Raw genomic sequence first — 19,282 nt, 5'->3', positions numbered from 1 at the left:
AAAAAATCCATCATAAGACCAACTTTTAGGTATATCATGATGACATGTACACTATTAAGTTATACCAATAAAATACCATTAGTCTGACTAATCATATTTTGCCCCAATAAAACACTTTAGTATCTCTATGACTGGATAACCAAGGTCCTCTGTGTTTCAGTTTTCTTATCTCAAAGCGGAGATAACCTTAGCACTTACAGACTTATTGTGAGGCTTAAAGAAAATCATTTACATTAAGTGCTTAGACTGGAACCTGGGGTGTCAGTTTTGAATACATGTTACTCACTGTTTATTACCTCAGGAGAAGATGTGATCTTTGTGTTCTCTCTAAATGAACAGACTGACAACTGTTTCCTAAACTGATGAATTTTGTCTTCAATACCCTCTGTTCTACCCTTCCTCCTATTAATATTCTAACACATTTGTTTATCAGATTTGCTTATCCAAGGAGAAAGAACACTTGGTCCTGAAGAAATTAAATTTGGGGCAGTAAAGTCATAAAAGCAGGTTAATGCTTATTTTTATTATAAGCTTGATGTCAGAAACCACACACTGTATATATATACATATATACACATACATATACATATATATATATCTAAATACCCAATAATAGGAAATACACGGAATAGGAGAGTATATTAATCACTCGACATCATAAGAATGCTGTCAGCAAAATTCATACTAAAAAATCTGTAGACAAATGACTCTGGTTTTTCAATAAAAAATTGTAAAGAAAAGAAAAGGCGGGTGAAGGGGGAAACTTAGTGATTAAAAGACCCTTTTCATAGGCCCTTTGCCTGGCAAAGCAATAAAGCTGTTCTTTTCTACCCTCTCCCCTTCCCCACAAAAAAAAGACCCTTCATAGACTTATCAACCAGTTACATATAAACACATATAACATATGTTATAATCATACAAACATTGACTGAGTATTTGGCATTAAGACATTATTGTTAATTATTTTTAGATGTGATCATGATATTCTGTGTGTGTTTTTAAAGAATCTTTATCTTTTTAGAGGTGTGTACTGAAATATCTACATATGGAAAGATACAACATCTGAAATTTGCTCCAAAGTAGGGACAGAGATGAAACAAGAATGGCTGTGTATGGGTAATGGTTGAAGGTAGATGGTCCACTACGTTATTTTCTCTATTCATACTAGTCTCCTTACTTCTGTATGTGTTCAACAAGTTCTGTAAGAAAGCTTCCAAATGCAAACTACAGTCATAAAAACACATTTAAACTGATAGTTAACATGATTGGAAATTTTACTTTTTATCTTTTCTTTCATTCTAAGAGGAGCACAGGGAAAGACTCTTGTGTTTTCAATCTTGGGAAATCCAGCCCAGGTTTAACCGCACTTTGTAGTTTCAAAGAATACAACCAATACCATCCCGCTGCCCCTCACCACAGGAGGCAGAATTGGAAGGAGTTACAGAAAAGGCGAGAGGAGGACACAGAAAATGGGAAAATAAGAAAAAGGTGAAAAAAGGAAGAGAAACAGAGGAAAAAGGAGAGAGACAGATGATACAGACTCAACTACACATTAGGGAAAATTTTCTGCTAAAAGCTTAAGACGGGTTGTTAGATGGGAAGAGAGAATTATTGTGAAGATGGTGGGAGGAGAGCCGCAAGCAAACCTCCCTACTTTACCTTTATACTTAGAGGACACTCAAATATTAACACCCCACCTAACTAATCACCAGCTATTTAAGTCATGAAATCACTGTCAGGATGCTAAGCTTTTCACTGGTGTAGATCTCCACAGTGTTTAGGTGACATCCCCTACACTTCGCCCTCTTATAAATAGTTCTACAAAAGGAAATGCATTTAAAAGGTAAATCTAACCTATATAATATTTTGGCTATTATACAGAAATACAGAAACCAATCTCAAATTTTTAGTTACTAGCAGTTCACTGAACAAAATTTGTTCTCTCTAAGTTCACATAAACTATCTGTGTGCATCCATACATGTATAAGTTATGTTACCAACATGTTATTTTTATCTGAGTATAATCCCGGTATCCTAATTGGTACAGAGTTGTGTAAGTCTTTTAAAAAAAAATTGTGTTCATGTAAATAATTAGGGTGAGCTAATAATTCAATCATCACCTAGTCCAACATAAATCATTTTTTTAGTCACTGAAAAATTACAAAAGACATTGTCATGTATAAACTTATTGGCTATTATTTTATTTCAAAAGCATGGCAATCAAAAAGACTGTGTCAATACCCTTTGATTAAGCAATATTTAAAACTACATATAGTAAGTTTAGTTGCAAATGCATTAAAGAAAAACTAAAACTAGAAAAGAACACAGTAAAATATTAGTTCTCTCTGAATAGCAACATTATAGGTAAATTTTAAGTTTAATCTAGTTTTACTTTCCTCTATATTCCAGATTTTCTAGACTATATATTAATTCTACATACAAAAAGATTGTCATTTTTAAAAACTGCAGTATTATTTTAAAAATTCAATTTCAATTAGCAAAGCATTTAAACATTATTTGGAACAGATACAAATACAGTGAAATGCTAAATGGAGCTGAATCAGAAGCCTAACTTTCATGACTTAAGAAAACACAGGAAGTTAGGCAGCTAGACAACAACTAATTCACTCTGGCCCATTTAGGGAACAATTTCTCTCCTAACTGAGACAGCTTAACCTCCCCCACATTTAAAGTATTTTACAAATGATAACCCAGGGACATATACCTATCTAACCCAATTTTTTTAAATCAAGAGATAGGGTTGAGAAAATGGAAAAAATTACCTTCTTAAACATGAAAGTTTTTTTTTTTTTTCTGGAGGATGCCCAGTAAGTCACCATTTTTAAAATAACACAAGGAGATTTTTATTTATTCTTAGAGCAGGAGAAATTTAAATTTGGGGTTTGAGGCCCAACTGCTTTCTTTCCTTAACTGGAGCAAAGCTCAGAACCCAAAGCGGTCTCTATAGTCTGAGGTCTCTAATGACCTCCTCGGGCAGCGCTCTCCAGACTCCTTGCATATGTGTGACCTGGAAGGCAACGCTCTCCACGAACTCTGGTCCCTGTGTAGGACCTGGACTGATGTGTTACAATGACCATGGGGCTCTAGCTTCTTCCTGGAGAAACTATTCGCAACTGTAAACACTGGGTTAAAGTAATATTTAATATCTGAATTATGAATATATAACACAGATTTTAGTTATTTAAATAACTAATGATCTATTAGGTAACTGTCAGACTTTTGAAAGTCAATATTCATTTCAGTTGTGTTAGCTACTTAAAATCTAGAACCTTAGACTAATTTCTAACCGAGAATGAAACTATGGAAGGAGAGTAGGCTTATGACAGACTTTCAGACCTAAAGCTAATAGCTGGGCAATTTTAACCAGAAAGAGCATAATGATTAAGTTGTTAGAAAGGTAGATAGAAAGGACTTTTTCTGATTATTCTATGACAAAAAATGTATTTTAAGTGGTACATCTAGTTTTCATTACTTCAATAGTTTATTTGGAACTTCTCAACAGTCCTCTCTTCACTCATTTTGGTAAGAATTACAAAATTAGGATGCTTTTGAAAAATCTCTTACCCTTTTCTGCTTGTTTGACATATATATATATAAATACTACTTAATTATGAAATAAATCTCTCCCATTTTCTAGTTTTCTCAGGTGTTTTGTTTTAAATAAAAATCTTGTAGACGGTCACTTACAGTATTGTAAAGCTTGTCAAACTCTGCATATCTCCTGAAGACAAACCACTCACTCCTGCCCACTGAGACCAGAACTTTATAAACCTGTGGAAATAAAAAAAATAACAGAATAAAATCTGATCGCAAAAAAAACCCATTAGCTATTTACATACGCAAATAACCTGTTTTCATACTCATGAAACTGTTATTAGACATTAAGGTTTATATATGATTCTCCAAGATACATGAGCATACCAACTGAAATACTTCTTTTATCTTGTTGAAAGGTGCCTTATTTTTAACATGTTATGAAATAGTTTCATAATTTTCAGAGAATAACATAGTGTAAGCCCATGTATTATTTAGATCATCTGAATTCTAACATTTTGCGATTCTTGTTTCGGATTTTCTTCCCCAAGAATATAAAAGTATAGTTTCAGCTGATACCAGTCTGCTCTCCTCTTCCCCAGCAGTGACCACTACCCTAACATGACAAAGTATTTTCAAACGTGACGTCTGGCACATAGTAAACAATTACTAGTTCTCCTCCTTTCAGGGCATCTTCTACACAGGATTTTTTTAAACTAAGAATTTATCCTCAGATTCCCTACTTCCATCTTACACGTGTTTAATATTTTCACATATACACATAATTTCACACAACCATAGTCAACAACCCCATGAAGTAAGCAGAATAGGTATTACAACCCCCACTATACATATAAGGAAATGATGGCCCCAAAAGTGAAGTAACCTGGCCAAGTTCACAGACTTGTGAGACTAAAATCTAAATCATCTAACCCTCCATACACCAGAACAGGTATCAAATCCACAGTTATAATATAAAATTAACTCTCATAATCTATCCCACAGATACTCTCAGAATATAATTCAACAACATGTCAATGTAGAGAAAATGGTTTGGGACCCCACAGATCTTTTATCATTTCTAAAGAGAAAAATAACAAGAATCCAGGTATCTGAGGACAGGCTCACTGACGTACGGGTTGGGATATCAATCTCACTATTTTACAGAGCACATGGGAGGAAAGAGATACGAGTTGCTTTGGGGTTTACAATTGTCCACAGTCTGTTAGGTAACAGTAAACCAGCCTTATTTTAGAAGATGGGCATACGGATATAGATAAACCATCCTTTCCCATGAAAGACTGGAAAGCCACACTCACAAGTTCATAGATAGATAACACTGTGCGGAAAGCATCTCCCCAGTACTGCATGTGATTATAATGTATGAATTCCATAGTACTGCTTAAGATACATCACATGCACAGGCCCAAAGCAAGAGGGCCCCCAGAATGTGAAGCCGTATCCCCCTGGGAGAGAGGGGATAAGGTCTCTCTTGGAAGGTGAGGCAAAGTCACTGTATCAGTCACCGGGATAAGTGATGAATCACTGAGGCTGAGAGAGAAAGAGCATCCAGGCACCCAATGTGAGCGCCAGGGGCAACATGGCCTTCTGGTGCTAACCAAGAGGGCACTGAGTTGTCTTAAAGGAAGAAGCTATCGGATGTTAAGATGTCAGAACTGTTTGTAAGATGACATTGCTCACGTGGGAGAGAGCGCAGAAGCGGAGGATAAAGAACCTGGTCAGGGAGCCCGCGAAGTGGAGGCTCGTGTCTGAGACTAGAGCGGGGAGTCATCTCATACAGCACTCGGGGCAGAGGGGCCGGGAAGCAGGACTCCTACCCATGGATCAGAAACGTAGGTTTATGTGATTAGGGGCTTCTTGCACAAACAGCACTGTTTGTGCTGATTTCCTGGTAGGATAAGGTGGCTTCCCCTGGATACTCAAGGACAGTCAAGACTACAGCCCACACCCAGGTTCCTGGCCGAGGCAGCTCTGTGGCAGCTCTACTTACAGGAACTGAGATAAAGCCGTGTGGAGCTGTTAATTGGCAGTATGACTGATCAACAAGGGCTTCCAAAGTACGTTCTAATAAAGCACTAATAGGCAAAAACAAAAACTCTTCAAATAAAAAAAAAAAATCACCTCTCTTGCAAAAAAAAAAAAAAGCACAAGATGTCATAGAAACAGTACAATAATAATAGTACAATAAATCTCACTAAGTTTTTATTTTAAAAATATTTCCTTATTGCCTGTCTTGCCCCACCAGAATGTAAGTTCCTTGAGAGCAAGGGCGATCATTCCTGCTACCCACTGTACCCTAGTGCCTAGAATGGCACCTGGAATAACACAGAAATTCACTGGCAACTTGTTGAGTGGACAAATGAAAGTGTAATTTAGACTTCGTTTAAGTCAAGACATCCTAGAACGCAGTGCATTTCTCTGTAAGAAATCTCACTGGACAGAGCCACATAAAAGACCCAAGAGAACTAGACTATAAAAATATTACTGAATAGTAATGACATTTCTCTTTCTGTTTCCAAGCATAAAGAGAGGCACGCTGAAGGGGGGCAGGGTCTGTGCTGGGCAGGGTGGTCTGTCTGTGCTAACGAGAATCCAGTTTCCGGAGGACTGAGGACCGTACTGCGGTGATCAACAGCTAACCCATGAATCTACTACCACTCATCAATCAGCATCAACTCGACAAATCCTTACTGAACATCCATCTCTGTTCTGGGTATTAGTGAGGGAACTTCTTACTTCAAAGAACAACGACAGGGAAAGCACACATAAATAAACCCAAACCATGTCAGGTGGTGACAACTGCTAATAAAAAACTAAATAGGGTAAGCGGGACAGAGTGTGAAAGGGGCAGGGTGGGTGTGAAGGTGCTGTTTTACACATGGTGGTCAGAAAAAGCCTCCAGCAAGGCAACATCTGAGGATCTGAAGGAAAGAACAAGGCGGTCTGGCCCTGGAGCCTTAGAGAACTCAGGGGACGGCTCTGGGAACAACTGTGTAAGAGTGTAAGGCCTCCTTGATCCTTTCCCAGAAGACATGGAAATACCTCTGCCATGAAAACTGAAAGGACATCTGAGGGAACCCCTACCTACATTTGCCATATATGAACTTCCATCCAACTTGGCAGGTTATGCCCTTGAAGGAGAGAATGGCTCACAGGTAAAAATGAGCACAAAAGGAAGGAAGGAAAACTTCACATGCTCCACTGTTTTATCCAAGCTATACTAACCTCTTGTTTACCATCTGTGTGATGTTTCTAAAACTGGCTTATACAAACGTGGAATAAATGCTGAAGACATGGCTGCAACATCTGAGGAGAGGCAAATGGCCAGACACACACTGTAAGGTGTGTTTATTAAGGAACAGAGAACAGAAGACAGAAGGGCTGTTTCTAGCTCCTTGTCCGGGACTCCGGGAGAAAACCACCATTGGGGGGCCCCACCCCACCTAGTTAAGGAGGCAGGGTGGAGTGGTCAAAGGGTCTGGTTGAACTCCTCAGTGTTCCTCAACTCCCATGTGACATGGACTCGGAACTGAAAGTCACTTGTCCTGAGACTCAACTGGCAGGGTCCAGTGACCCCCTGGTCAGAACCCAGGGTAGACCACTTGAGTCAGGGGCAGGTGACAGGTGTGCAGAGCCTCAGCGGGCCCTATAAGCCATCAAGAACCAAGGGGAGGCTGAGTCAGCAGTGAGTCACTGCCATGTCAGCCAAGCCAACAAAGAATAGATCACAAATCAGTTCATCAACTGCAGATGCCAGCGATGGATGCCAACAAAATGCCCAGGGCTGGATCAGGTCAACCACAGCTGGACGTCTGCCAGACCCACCACTCTGCACCTGGAATGGCAAAGATTGAGATGATAACAAGAATGTCAGGCCTTCGCCAGACTACCCGGAGGTCAGTCATCAACTGAACAAACACTGAAAGGGGATACCTCTCCTCCCATAAACCATGATGTCAAGTGGGAGAAGGAGCGTGTGTTCAAATAAGAGAAAGAGAGTAGAATGAAGACAGACTGGACATTTTTACTCAAAAGCTCAAGTTTTAGCTCAAACTAAGTGTTAAACAAAATTGGGTTAAATGAATTTCTTCATACTACTCAGGGGGTAGGGCCTTACAAGGAAGACTAGATCAGTTATAAAGGACACTTTTTCAGGGAGGGGAGGACAAGACTACTGGAATTAAATACAGTATGTCTCATTACACTTACACTAATTAGAAAAGTGAATATTCTCCAATAACAGTCACTGATACACTGATTCAGCCAAATATTCCTTGTGCTTATTCTTTATAAAGTCCTACAGTAGATACCATGGCGACAAAAAGTAAAATTAGAAATGGGCTTTGCCTTTATGGTGGAAAAAAGAGACAAAATACTGGGTTAAATATTTTAAAAATTGAAATAGAAAATGACAAATGTCTTAAGAAGGATACTGTGGAAATTCAAGACAATGGTTCTTCACATGGGATCGATGACTTCCAGAGTCCGCTGACCCCCGAGAGGTGTATGTGTCACAGAACCACGTGTATACACAACTTCTGGTGAGAGGGTCTATCAGATACTTTCACGAGCTTCTCCAAAGGGATAGGTAACCAGACAAAAATCTGCGCTGGACAGGAAACTGTATTCCACTACAGTACACAGGGATGTACCATTAGAAAGATAAGTAAAATCTGGATGTGCAGAAATACGAGGGAGGACGTTCCAGGTTAAGGAAGAACAGCGGCAGAAATGGAAATATTCTCTATGTTCAGTTTTGTCCCGTGTGCTTTACGTTACATACTTACAGTAAACCTCTTCTTTTTCTCTCTGTGTTCATCAGAGCTGGGAATGCTGACACTTGGGCAGCTTTCCTTGTAGTCCATGGTATAATCCCTTTGGGTTTATTGCCTCAAAAGGACACCAAAAAGTGAGTCCGAAGGAACAGTCAGCAGAGGACAAACACAATTAGCTAATCCAAAACATAAAACCTCTTGAGGTAATGTTCAAATTCCATCATGCAACCTTAACCAACAGAAAAAAAAAAAAAAAAGAACTGATTAGCAGAGTAATTTTAAAATACCATGATGTGTCACTCCTTGTTCACAGGACCCATTCTATGCTTATTCTGGCAGGAATTTACTTTTGATCAAGTCTCGGCCCAGGTTAGAGATACGATTTCGATTATGTCCCAATCAGTAGCTAAACCACAATCAAACATTTGCACCCCGTCTACCTTCCTTACGACTTAGAAATGCCAGAAGCTCAACACCATGGTTCATGTGGACTAATGGCCAACTCTCACCTAAAAGGACTCTGGTTAGATGGATGCAGAGCAGGGTTTTTCAAAGTGTAGTTTTCAGGCTTTGAGCATCAAGACGAAGCTTGCTTCAGATTAGGATCCTGTCTAGTAGGTATTTATTTATCCTCATTTTACAAATGATGCAACTGAGATGCCAAGAGGTTAAATGATTTGAACCCAGATTCCCTGGCTCCAGTGTCCTGATTCTTACCCAATGAGCTACGCTGCATTTTAACAACTGTGGGTAACTCTTATGCACTGGACTTCTGGTCAAATATAATACAGTAGATCTTCATACAGAACAAATACAATTATTTTAATATCACCATCCTTCCCAGGGACAAAGGACTCAAGATATCACACTGATGTCACCTCTGCTGCACACAGCAGCCAATACTCTCCACGGACACCAAATACCTTTTAAAGGGTTAGTCTGCCAGTTTCCCCTGGTGATTATTTTCAGGAAATAACTCTGAGAGATCTAATAATTGTAAATAAATTATATTCAAGTAATGATTTCAAATATCTATTAGCAGACATTGAATAATCAGGTATAACAAGATTTAACTGATTACAAGGGTGTTTCCTTTGAGATGATTCAAAGCCTACTTTGTTGGATTTGCTGCTGGAAATGCAGTCAGTAAGGATTTATATGCAGTTGAATTAGTTGTTAGAAAACATGGCCTCCTCCTAAGCTCAGGGTGCAGCATTTGTTATAAGTTAAAGCACCCTAAAATCCCACAAAAGCAGCATCTTCAGCCCCAGTAGATCAGGATGCCATCTGACAAGAGCCTTGCCCTCCAGCTCTTCTGCTAAAGAATCACAGTAAGTGGGAAACAACCTAAATGTCCATCAACAGATGACTGGATAAAGATGCTGTGGTACATTAATACAATGGAATATTATTCAGCTATGAAAAATAAAATAATACCACCTGCAGCAACATAGAATAGACCTAGAGATCATCATTCTAAGTGAAGTAAGCCAGAAAGAGAAAGAAAAATACCATATGATATCACTCAAATACAGAATCCAAAAAAAGAAAAAGAAAAAAGAAGACACTAATGAACTTATCTATAGAACAGAAATAGACTCACAGACATAGTAAACAAATCTATGGTTACCGGGGGAACAGGGGGTAGGAAGGGATAAACAGGGAGTTTGAGATTTGCAAATACTAATTACTATATATAAAATAGATTAAAAAACAGATTTCTTTTGTATAGCTCAGGGAACTATATTCAATATCTTACAGTAACCTATAATGAAAAAGAATATGAAAACGAATATATGTATGTATACGTATGACTGAAACATTATGCTGTACACCAGAAATTGACACAATGTAAATGACTATACTTCAACTAAAAAAAAATCACAGCAAGTGGGATCCACAGCTCTTCTAAGGCAGATGAGACCTGTCCAGGAGCCTCCGGGCCCCCACCAGCCCATCCTTCTCCATCTTCAGCAGAAACGGCGACAGGATGAAGGTTATAATGCTGCACTATCCACACCTGTCCCTTGTGAATGTGGGGCCCAGGGGTGGCAGGTCCTGCTGGTGCCGTATTATGTACGAGCTTGAAAGCCTACTGTGCCTTACTGTGCATGGCCCACGGGAGCAGAACTACAGGGCAACATCACACCTCAGGCCTTCCGTTTGGAAGAGACAATAAGATATGACATTAAGTGGCATCAGGTACAGACGAGGGAGAAAGAGCTGGGGGGGCAGGATAAGTGGTTCAGACAAATTGCCCAGGGGACAGCTAAGCCTGCGTGTATAGCAGGCAGTTCAGTGTAGGAGCCCAGAACTCAAGGTGCACCCTCCAATCGGGGACAGAGATCCCAGTCTGGCCATAGTGCTAAATAGTCTCCATTCGCCCTTCCAGACCCACCAGCACTCTTCACCTGCCACAGGCCCAGAAGGCTGACCTCTACAGAACTCACAGTGAGGCCGCCTGCCTCCTGCCCTTGCCCCCTGCTTCTGCTTGAGAAGCAAGATGCTAAGGTGTTTATTTCGCCAGCTCCCTTTCTAACAGGCAGCGGTTCCTCTACCTAAGCCCACAGTTCCCACGAGGTGACCCCTCTCTCACAGCTACAGTTTAAGGCCTGGGAGCAGTAATGGCTTCCAAACACTGTTAGCAGAAGGGGTGCTTCACCATGCCCTGCTGCTTCTCTGACCTCTGCCCACACAGCTTAGCAAATAGCCCCTTTGCTCGAGTCCCTTCAATTACTCGAGTGTGTCATGTGACTGATGCAGTAATTGCTACCAAGAATAACATCAGGAAACAGACCCTCAAAAACGGGATGCAAGCTTTGTTGAAGACCCTGATTACCCTTCTGCGGAGGGAGGGGATGTGAAACTGATAATCTGACACACAGTGGTATCAAGGTCACTCAAACTTCCTTTCACAGGATGAAGTATAGGCAGTGAGCAAGGTGCTGTTAAGTCCCAGTAGATGATGAAAACGCTGATTTGAATTACTGTGATGTGGTCTGTGGCTGCTCCTGGTTGTCTTTGAGAATGTGTGCAAACAACACATGGAAAGCTATGAATTTCCAAATAGAAAGGTGGAAAATCTATGGCTATTATAAAGGGGTCCTTTTTCTCTAGCAGCTGCTAAACTGACAGGAGTAAAGATCAAAGCCACGGTTGGGTGATAAGGGCTGCAGAATCAATTAAACATGCAACCCTGCAAAGTCTCATATGCTAACATGAGGGCAAGAACTGGGAAGGCCAATAATCCTAAATCACAGATGGAGGCACTTGGGCAGAAACCAATGACGCTAAGAATGCTGAACATCTCTGCTGAAAGCAGCGACCTAGAGCCCTGAGGAGACCCAGCCTCCTAACCCCCTTCCCACAAAACCCTTACAAGTTGTGTCACAAGGGGACGATAATTCTCTTCACCACCTACTTCCATCACCCCTCATTGCCTCCTAATGGGAATCAGATGCCAAAGAGCCCAGAGAGAAGTTCAAAGCCTTCTCTGGGAGGAGGCTGCCTTTATACCAAAACATTTGCAGACTTTCAACAATTTTACCAGGAGTCTGAGGAGCGTATATGGGAGTACATTCACAGGATGTCAGACCAAGGAGGACTAAATACAAGATTCCGGTGGCCAGACAGACAGCCACAAGTGTATCCCATCAATCTTTCTCCAGACCTGACCCAAGAGGTACCTGCAGCCATCCACCTGGGTGACTGTCCACTGGGGAAAGAGGCGTGTGTAATCCTTCCACAGGCTACTGAACACCAGCTCTGAAATGACGCTAATCCCTGGAGACATAAAATGTGGTCCACCAGGCAGAGTGCCCATCTCATTCCACAGAGAAGGCGAGAGGTGAAGTCAACCCTGGTATCTCACGTGGGCCCAGTGGGACCACAGGCCTGCCCTGCGGTTATTTCTGGCCAACAGCACTGGTCAAGGGGGAGCTGGCAACCTGGTAAAGACAGGACTACTTAGGACTTGGATCCTGAGGGAATGAAGGTTCAGGGCCCCCACCAGTGAACACCTCGGACCAGCCAAGGTGCTGGAGAAGGTAAGGGGAACATAAAATAAGTGCTAGAAGGAAAAAGGTATGATTACCAACTTGAGCCAGAGGACTAGCTCCAGGGGCAGAGACTACAGCAGCTTCGTTTTACTGCAGTTTTTTTCTCTGTTTCCTTACCTGAGGAACGCTGCTAGGGTTCTGAAGGGGAGCACAAATGAACTGCATGCAGTGACCAGAGCACTTGTGTTTCCCCTGAGCTAGGAACGTGACTTTTATGCCTGAAGCATGAATGAACACTGAGGGGCAGAAAGACCAACACTGTGCTGGGTAAGCCTCTGTGACTTTTCAGTTCCATCTCCACCCTGCTCCACGCCCCAGGATGCTGGCCTCCACAGCCTGCGCCCCACAGGCCCCTCCTTGCTCTCCAGCTGCTGCTGAATGTCACCCAGAGGCACTGACAGGACCTGGGGTGGGAAGAAAGGGGTCAGGACACTGTTTCCTCACCCTGCTCCCTCCTGGGCATGCTGCAGTTTGGCAGTTGCTGCGTTTCTCTCTCTAAGGCCAAAGCTCCTGTCAGGAGATCCTTTCTCCTATGACCACAATTCTTACAGGGGTGAAATGCTACAACTCTCTACCTCGAGTCCCTGAGCAAGCTTAAACTAGTTTCCTAATCTAGAAAACAAAGCTAGCAACACCTACTTCATATGGTTGCTTTAAGGATTCGAGGTATGTGTGAAAGACTTAGCACTGTATAAGTAGTCAATAAACTGGATCTAACGTGTAACAATCTGTTTCAAATTAGTTTTTATCCTTCATTCAACAAACAGTTAAGCTTTCATTATGCATTAAGCAAAAGAAAGACAAAGAGAAAATGCTACCTGCAAGGAACTTATCTAATGGGGCAGAATGATAAGCAATACAGAAATTTCAATAGTTGGCTAAGTATGATGTTAGATGTACGCACGGTACACTCGGAGAGCACAGAAAAGGGACACAGACTGTCATGTATTCTCAGCCTCACTAAAAATAAAGCCAGGCAGTTATGGGATCAGACGTTTGAAAGAGATCACACTTACTTGCCTCAGTTTTCTCTGGAAAAAGAAGCTAGAATCATTGGTTGGAAGTGAATATGTTGCTGTGAAGACAAACGTAGAAAGATTAAATCACTTGCCCAAGCCCATATCCGGCAAATAAGCAACAGAGCTAGGATTCAAATTCAAATCTATTTGACTCCAAAATCTCTGTGTACTTGTTTGCTATACCACACTGTCTCTCCTTAAGATTTTCCTTTCCTTCAAGCTAAATCAAACCGGCAACCTAACAATATTTAATATTTAGTGACTAATAAGCAAGATAATAAGCTAGACTGTACTTTACATGTGTTAATCTGATTGCTCCTCACAAAAGCCCCACTGAAAGGAAACCAAGGAGAAACAGAAGCGTAAAAAGATGAAGTAACCAGCTCCAGGCGGTGGAGTCAGGATTTGGACCAGGAGTGGTCTCACTTTAGGACCTGATCCATTACATCACGATGCCCCTGCAACATATATATGCTCTAAAGAGTCCTCTGGGAAGCAATGCAGAAGGTTTATAGACTTGTTTTTAACTGGTTAGAAGTAAAGTTATGAAAAAGCAACCCTGCTATTACTGTAAATTTAATGTATATTTATTCTGTAAAACTGAAGCAATTAAAATTCTGCAAAATCATCCAATGGCCGGGCAGCCTAATGAAACAGAATGAGAAGAGGACTGACATAAGAATCCCACACTAAGAAAGAACAGAACAAAAAGCTATGTGTTCACGTGGGGATAAAAGTTGGAACTTTTGGGGTGGTTCAGAGGTATGGAGGGCTTTTCAAAGAGGAACAGGAACAGAATCTGCCTTCACTCTGCTAGAAGAGTCACAAGATAGCCTGGAAGATTGGTTCCCAGGAGCAGCTGGCTTGCCTAGGGGTAGGTCACATGGTTCTAAGGAGACTGAGTTCAGATACTAACACAGAACGAAAGAACTAACCTTAACACCCAGCTAGTGAATTAACTCAGACAAGTCCAACAAAACAAAAAGAACTGTGTCAGATGAGAACAGAACTTTCAGAAGCCAGCCAGATCTTAGGAGTAACAATGCTTTGCAAAAATAATGTAACAGCAAGTAAATATTATATTTATTATATAGTAGTTCTCAACAGGGAACATTTGGCAATGCCTGGAGACACTTTTGGTTGTCACATCTTGAGGGGTAGCTAATGGCTACATGTCAAGAATGATGCTAAGCATCCGACAACGCACAGGTCAGCCCCTACAACAGACAATTATCTGGCCCCAAATGGCAATTCTGTTGAGGCTGAGAAACTAATATTTATTGAGTACTAACGCCAGGCACTGTTCTAAGCACTCACATCTAACCCATCACTTAGTCCTTACAGCAACCCAAGAATTAAGTGTCATCATTCGCATTTTACAGATGAAGAAACCTAGGCTACCAGGTCCACATCCTCACACAGCTTCGGGTGGCAGCACTGTGATGTGAACGCAGTCTGGTGTGCACACACCACCTCTCAATTTCCTATGGTCCTGGCTGCATACACCCCCTTCTCCTAAATCACCTCTGGAGAAACAAAAGCCAGAGACAAGGGAGTCCCACGTGTCCATTAGCAATTGGGTTACAGAAAGAAAGCCATGCACAGGAAAAGCAGCTTTCACCTCTGCCACCAGGAGGGGTCAGGTCTGTGCAGCACTGTGTCAGGAGTGGCCCATCTGTTGAAAGCATCACACGTCAACATCTAACAGAGCTTGGTACAGAGTGGACTTGGAGTGTTGGTCCCAGCACTAGGACCATCAGGGGCTAAATTATGAAATAAAAAGAACACAGAAAGGAAAGCCTTCACAGGATATGCTTCTTAAAAACATTAATAGACTTTTTGTTTAATTTGTTTAATTTGGGGCCTGGAAAAAGGAGAAATATGGATAAAGCTCCATGATAGAAAACTGTCCAAATTCATGCCATATTTAACATTTTTGATAAATATTGCTTAAAATAGATGGATATTAGTTAAGGCTTTTTTTTCCCCCTTAAAAAGCATTTTTCCCTTTATCACTGTGCCCACTTTTTGTCCACTGTATGCAATTACTGTCCTGGATCTTGTCCATCTTTGTTTCAGACAGCCAAAAAATAAATTAAAATGTTTATAAGAAAACCAAAAGATTCTTCTGCTTTTACCTCTAAAATATAAGCAGAGAGGTTCTTAACTCCATTTCCTTCACCATCATGAAGACTGTTTGGGATTGACTAGTGAACCCTACCCAAATTACAAGGTAGATACATTCATAACTATCAGTATCCACTCAACTATTAAAGCACAGAGGGGTCAGTGATTCACACTAAAGCACACAGGGAAATTAAGGACAATCCTGCTCCAAGAAGGAGTAGGTCTGGAAGAGCTATAGGTTTTCTTCAGCCGAGGTGACAGGACTGGATGCTGTGTGTTTAGAAAAAAGGGTCCAAAGGAGGGAGGTGACAGAGAGTCAAGGAAGAGACAAAAGAAAATCCGTGCACAGACCTTGGGCATAGCAGGGGGACTGGTGTGGGAACTGGTCTGGGAACTGGGGGCTGACCAAGAGAACAAGGACAAAAACTAGGGGTGGAGGGTGGGGGCAGGAATTATTCCCGAGAAGGGCACAAGCCAAGTGGGTAGGTTTTACTTTAAACTACATTAAAGGCATCTTCCTAGACTATTCCTACCCCAAGCTAACTGGTTAATTTACTGAATGTTTACTGGAAAAGAACATTATCTGTATCTGTTATTTCCGCCTCACAGTGCTAGCTCCAAACACATCCAAAATGTGTTTCAACAGAAACAAAGCACATCTCTGTCACATCTGTAAATTAAGTTCATTGCAGAAAAGACGAAAAATCTAACAGGATCTGCCAATGGAAGATAAATAGTAACTTCCCTGCAAGTAACACATGATGAACCAATTACAACTTTTCCTGTTTTCCTTCCTTACTAATATATCCTTCCTCTCATTCCCATCCTCCCATGCCCCGACTTCTCTCTCATTCTGTAACCATAAAGCAGTCCTAGTTTTTTCCTAGATTTATCATAGCTCTTGAGACACTGTCCATTTATCCTGATTCTTTATAAAGTGATATAAGAATCAGAAATAAATGTGTGCAAAATATCTAATGTTGGGACGCAATACAGAATAGTCTGCACCCAACAATTTGATAGGAGTGTTCCAGAACCTGAACAACAGTTACATGAGTCTACTGGTTTTCTGAAACTGGTTGCATTTTATTAAAGACATTTAAGGAAGAGGCTGGGTGAAGATGTGGAAGTAACTGCAGACGGTCCTTTGTTCTCCAATACTAAAATCAAAACTGCCAGGAGAAGGAGGAAGGCCTTAAACTTACCTCAACTAACATGTCCCACTGTTGGTTCCAGAACTAAGAGGGCAGGGGTACTATCTGCAGCAGCAAGACTCTGCTCTTCCTTCTCGGCCTCACAAAGTCACCACCTTGAGGTCCCCATCGCCAGAACCCCTGCCCTATTTCCAGTGTTCCTAGGCTTTTCCACTTGGGAGGCACACTCCCACACAGAACACTTCCAAGGATGATTGCTGGGGGACTGTGATCAGCAGCAGAGAAATGGTGGATGGATGGTGACACGAGGCAAGAGAAAAGTGAAGGTGGGAGTCACATGGGATCAGCAGTGGAAAAATGCTGCTGGGCCTAAAAAGCCAAGGGTAAAAGCTGGTTCCAGCAGGGAGGTTGGGAGGCACACTCCCGGCCCCCCAAATAAGAACACAACCCCCGAACAAAACCCTATCCCCAAAACCCCTACAAAGACAACAATTACCATCACATGTCATAGTCTCCTGGGGGAATCTCCAACCTAGTATCTCTGCTCCGTTCTAACCCCCTTCCAATCCATTCTTCCACCCGCAGACAGCAATTTTTTAACCACTGTAAATCTGACAATTTCATTCCTCTGCTTAAGCTCTTTCCGTCGCTTCCCAATACCCTCAGAATAAAATCCAAACTCTGAATTACTGCCAACAGCCTGCAAGCACCCACGTGGCCTAACCTCTTGCCTTTCCTACCTCACCAGCTGCACCCCACCAGGGCCCCTCGCCCCTTTAGTCACTAGACTCCAGTTCGAACAGCCCTTTCCCAATTCTCACATTCACTGGGCACTTTCCCAGCTCCAGTCTCTTGCCCCCATGTCCTCTCTGCCTGGATGGAATGCTTTCCCCTCAGCCCTTTCACACTGAGGCCTTGGTTTAAAGGCCACTTCCTCCAACAAGCCTTCCTGACCACCCTAACTAAAGGGGCCCTTCCCCAAATTGGTCTTCTGTAGTCATCCTGGTGTTTCCACTTTAGCATTTATTACCATTTAAGGTTGCAGTGGCTTGTTTATTGAAAACCTCCCTGATTGTAGGGTAGAAACTGTGACTCCTTTACTGCCAGGCACTTAGTAAGTCTCAAAAGACATTTGTTAATTCAATTTATTCTTTCAACAAACAGGTGGAAAGAGATGCTTAGAAATTCCAACTGCCAAAGAATGCAAGTGAGATCTTCAAAGCAGCCACTGCCTCATCATTCCTTCATCCATCTCCAGAATCACTTCTCCCTCTTTACCAGATCAATCCTGCTAGTATACATACGAATATGCTATAATATCTTCATAAAATTCTCCCTAAAAATAAAGATTTATGTACTTGACAGATACTTACAAAGTGCTTACCATGTACTGCAGAGATGTAATTAGTCTATGCCCCAATTTTATTATTTGCATGAATGATCCTATCTGATGACACCCTTAAATAAGGTGTTTTACAAGCAAGAACTCAAGGTAAACACAGATGCGTATACAGTATGATAAAGGAAACTAACTCTACTTCAAAGCAAATATTTGTTTTCAAGATTCCTCTTCTGACAGTAGAACTACACTGCTTAGCATGTTAGAAGAAATTCCCCAAAGGACAAAACTTACAACCAATTACAAATGTAGAGTACAACTTAAATATAAGCTGAAGTACGTTAGCTTTAAATCCTGACCTTACATGAGCTGCTGTTAGTAAAGATAATAGGCAAAATTTTGCCTTAAAGTTTTAACATTTCAAAAATTAGGACATATGATATAAATATACACATATTTTTTTTCCCTACCAACACTTCCCTGTCAATAGAAACTGCAGCTTCATCCCAGGAAAGAAAAAATAAATTTAGATGAAACTTGTAAGAAAATAAGTTAGGCTAATGGGTGCCCTAGAAAGGGAAAACCCCAGCTGAGGTTTGGGAGGCAAGAGGGAAGGAAAGAGAGAATTAAACTGCAGAAATGTCTACACAAGTTGTGAGAACAAGTTTTAATCTATTCGAAAAAGCCACAAGAAAAATAAAAGCGTTCAGTCAATTGGGGTATGTTCAACGGTATGTTTATAATAAAATGAAGCAAAATATATTAAACCAAATGCTGATACAAGACAATAAAACTGAAAGGTTCAACAACAGACAAATTCAAGTATCATGTATCTATCACCTTTCTCTAAAGAACTCAAAGTTTCTGGCATATATCTTCTCCATATATCCAGAAAATAAACGACAAAAGAGGTATGAACATTTTATTAAACAATGAAGGAATGATGGTAAACTACTTTCCGCAGATGAGGAGGAAGAGAAAGTTCAATCCTACCCAGCTCAGAAAACAAATCAGGGAGACCGTGCTTCTCTGTGCCTAGAGATGCAAAAACAAAATAAAGCTTAGGAAAAATTCCCCACAAGAAAACCCAAAGCAACAGATGTGCCCCGTAGAGTCTGTCTTGTCCTGACAGTTTTCTGAGCGAGTTCGTGTATTTTTCTGGTCAAATTCTGCCTGTCCATCCACGTGGGTATTGGCTATGTTGCTCTCCCTACACCAACTCCCTTCTAAAAAT

General features: G+C 41.2%; 1 protein-coding gene across 6 annotated transcripts in view; it reads right to left on the bottom strand.

Annotated features, from left to right (window-relative positions):
- SGK3 (serum/glucocorticoid regulated kinase family member 3) overlaps nucleotides 1-19,282 on the bottom strand; it is a 118,901-nt gene that overhangs the window by 32,578 nt on the left and 67,041 nt on the right. For 4 of the 6 annotated variants that reach the window (XM_045507159.2, XM_010970633.3, XM_074355007.1 and 1 more), the window contains 2 exons: nucleotides 8,364-8,580; nucleotides 3,709-3,792 (listed from right to left, as the gene is read on the bottom strand). In XM_045507159.2, the coding sequence (XP_045363115.1) occupies nucleotides 3,709-3,792; nucleotides 8,364-8,441 (162 nt within the window). In that variant the 5' untranslated portion in view covers nucleotides 8,442-8,580. The remainder of the gene's footprint in view (nucleotides 1-3,708; nucleotides 3,793-8,363; nucleotides 8,581-19,282) is intronic. The other 2 variants (XM_074355008.1, XM_010970636.3) reach the window with 1 other exon arrangement.

The sequence above is a fragment of the Camelus bactrianus genome, chromosome 29, assembly GCF_048773025.1.
Source record: "Camelus bactrianus isolate YW-2024 breed Bactrian camel chromosome 29, ASM4877302v1, whole genome shotgun sequence".
In the NCBI taxonomy this organism is placed as follows: domain Eukaryota; kingdom Metazoa; phylum Chordata; class Mammalia; order Artiodactyla; family Camelidae; genus Camelus; species Camelus bactrianus.
Note: the sequence above shows the minus strand (reverse complement) of the source record. Positions and strands in the feature narration are given on the sequence as shown.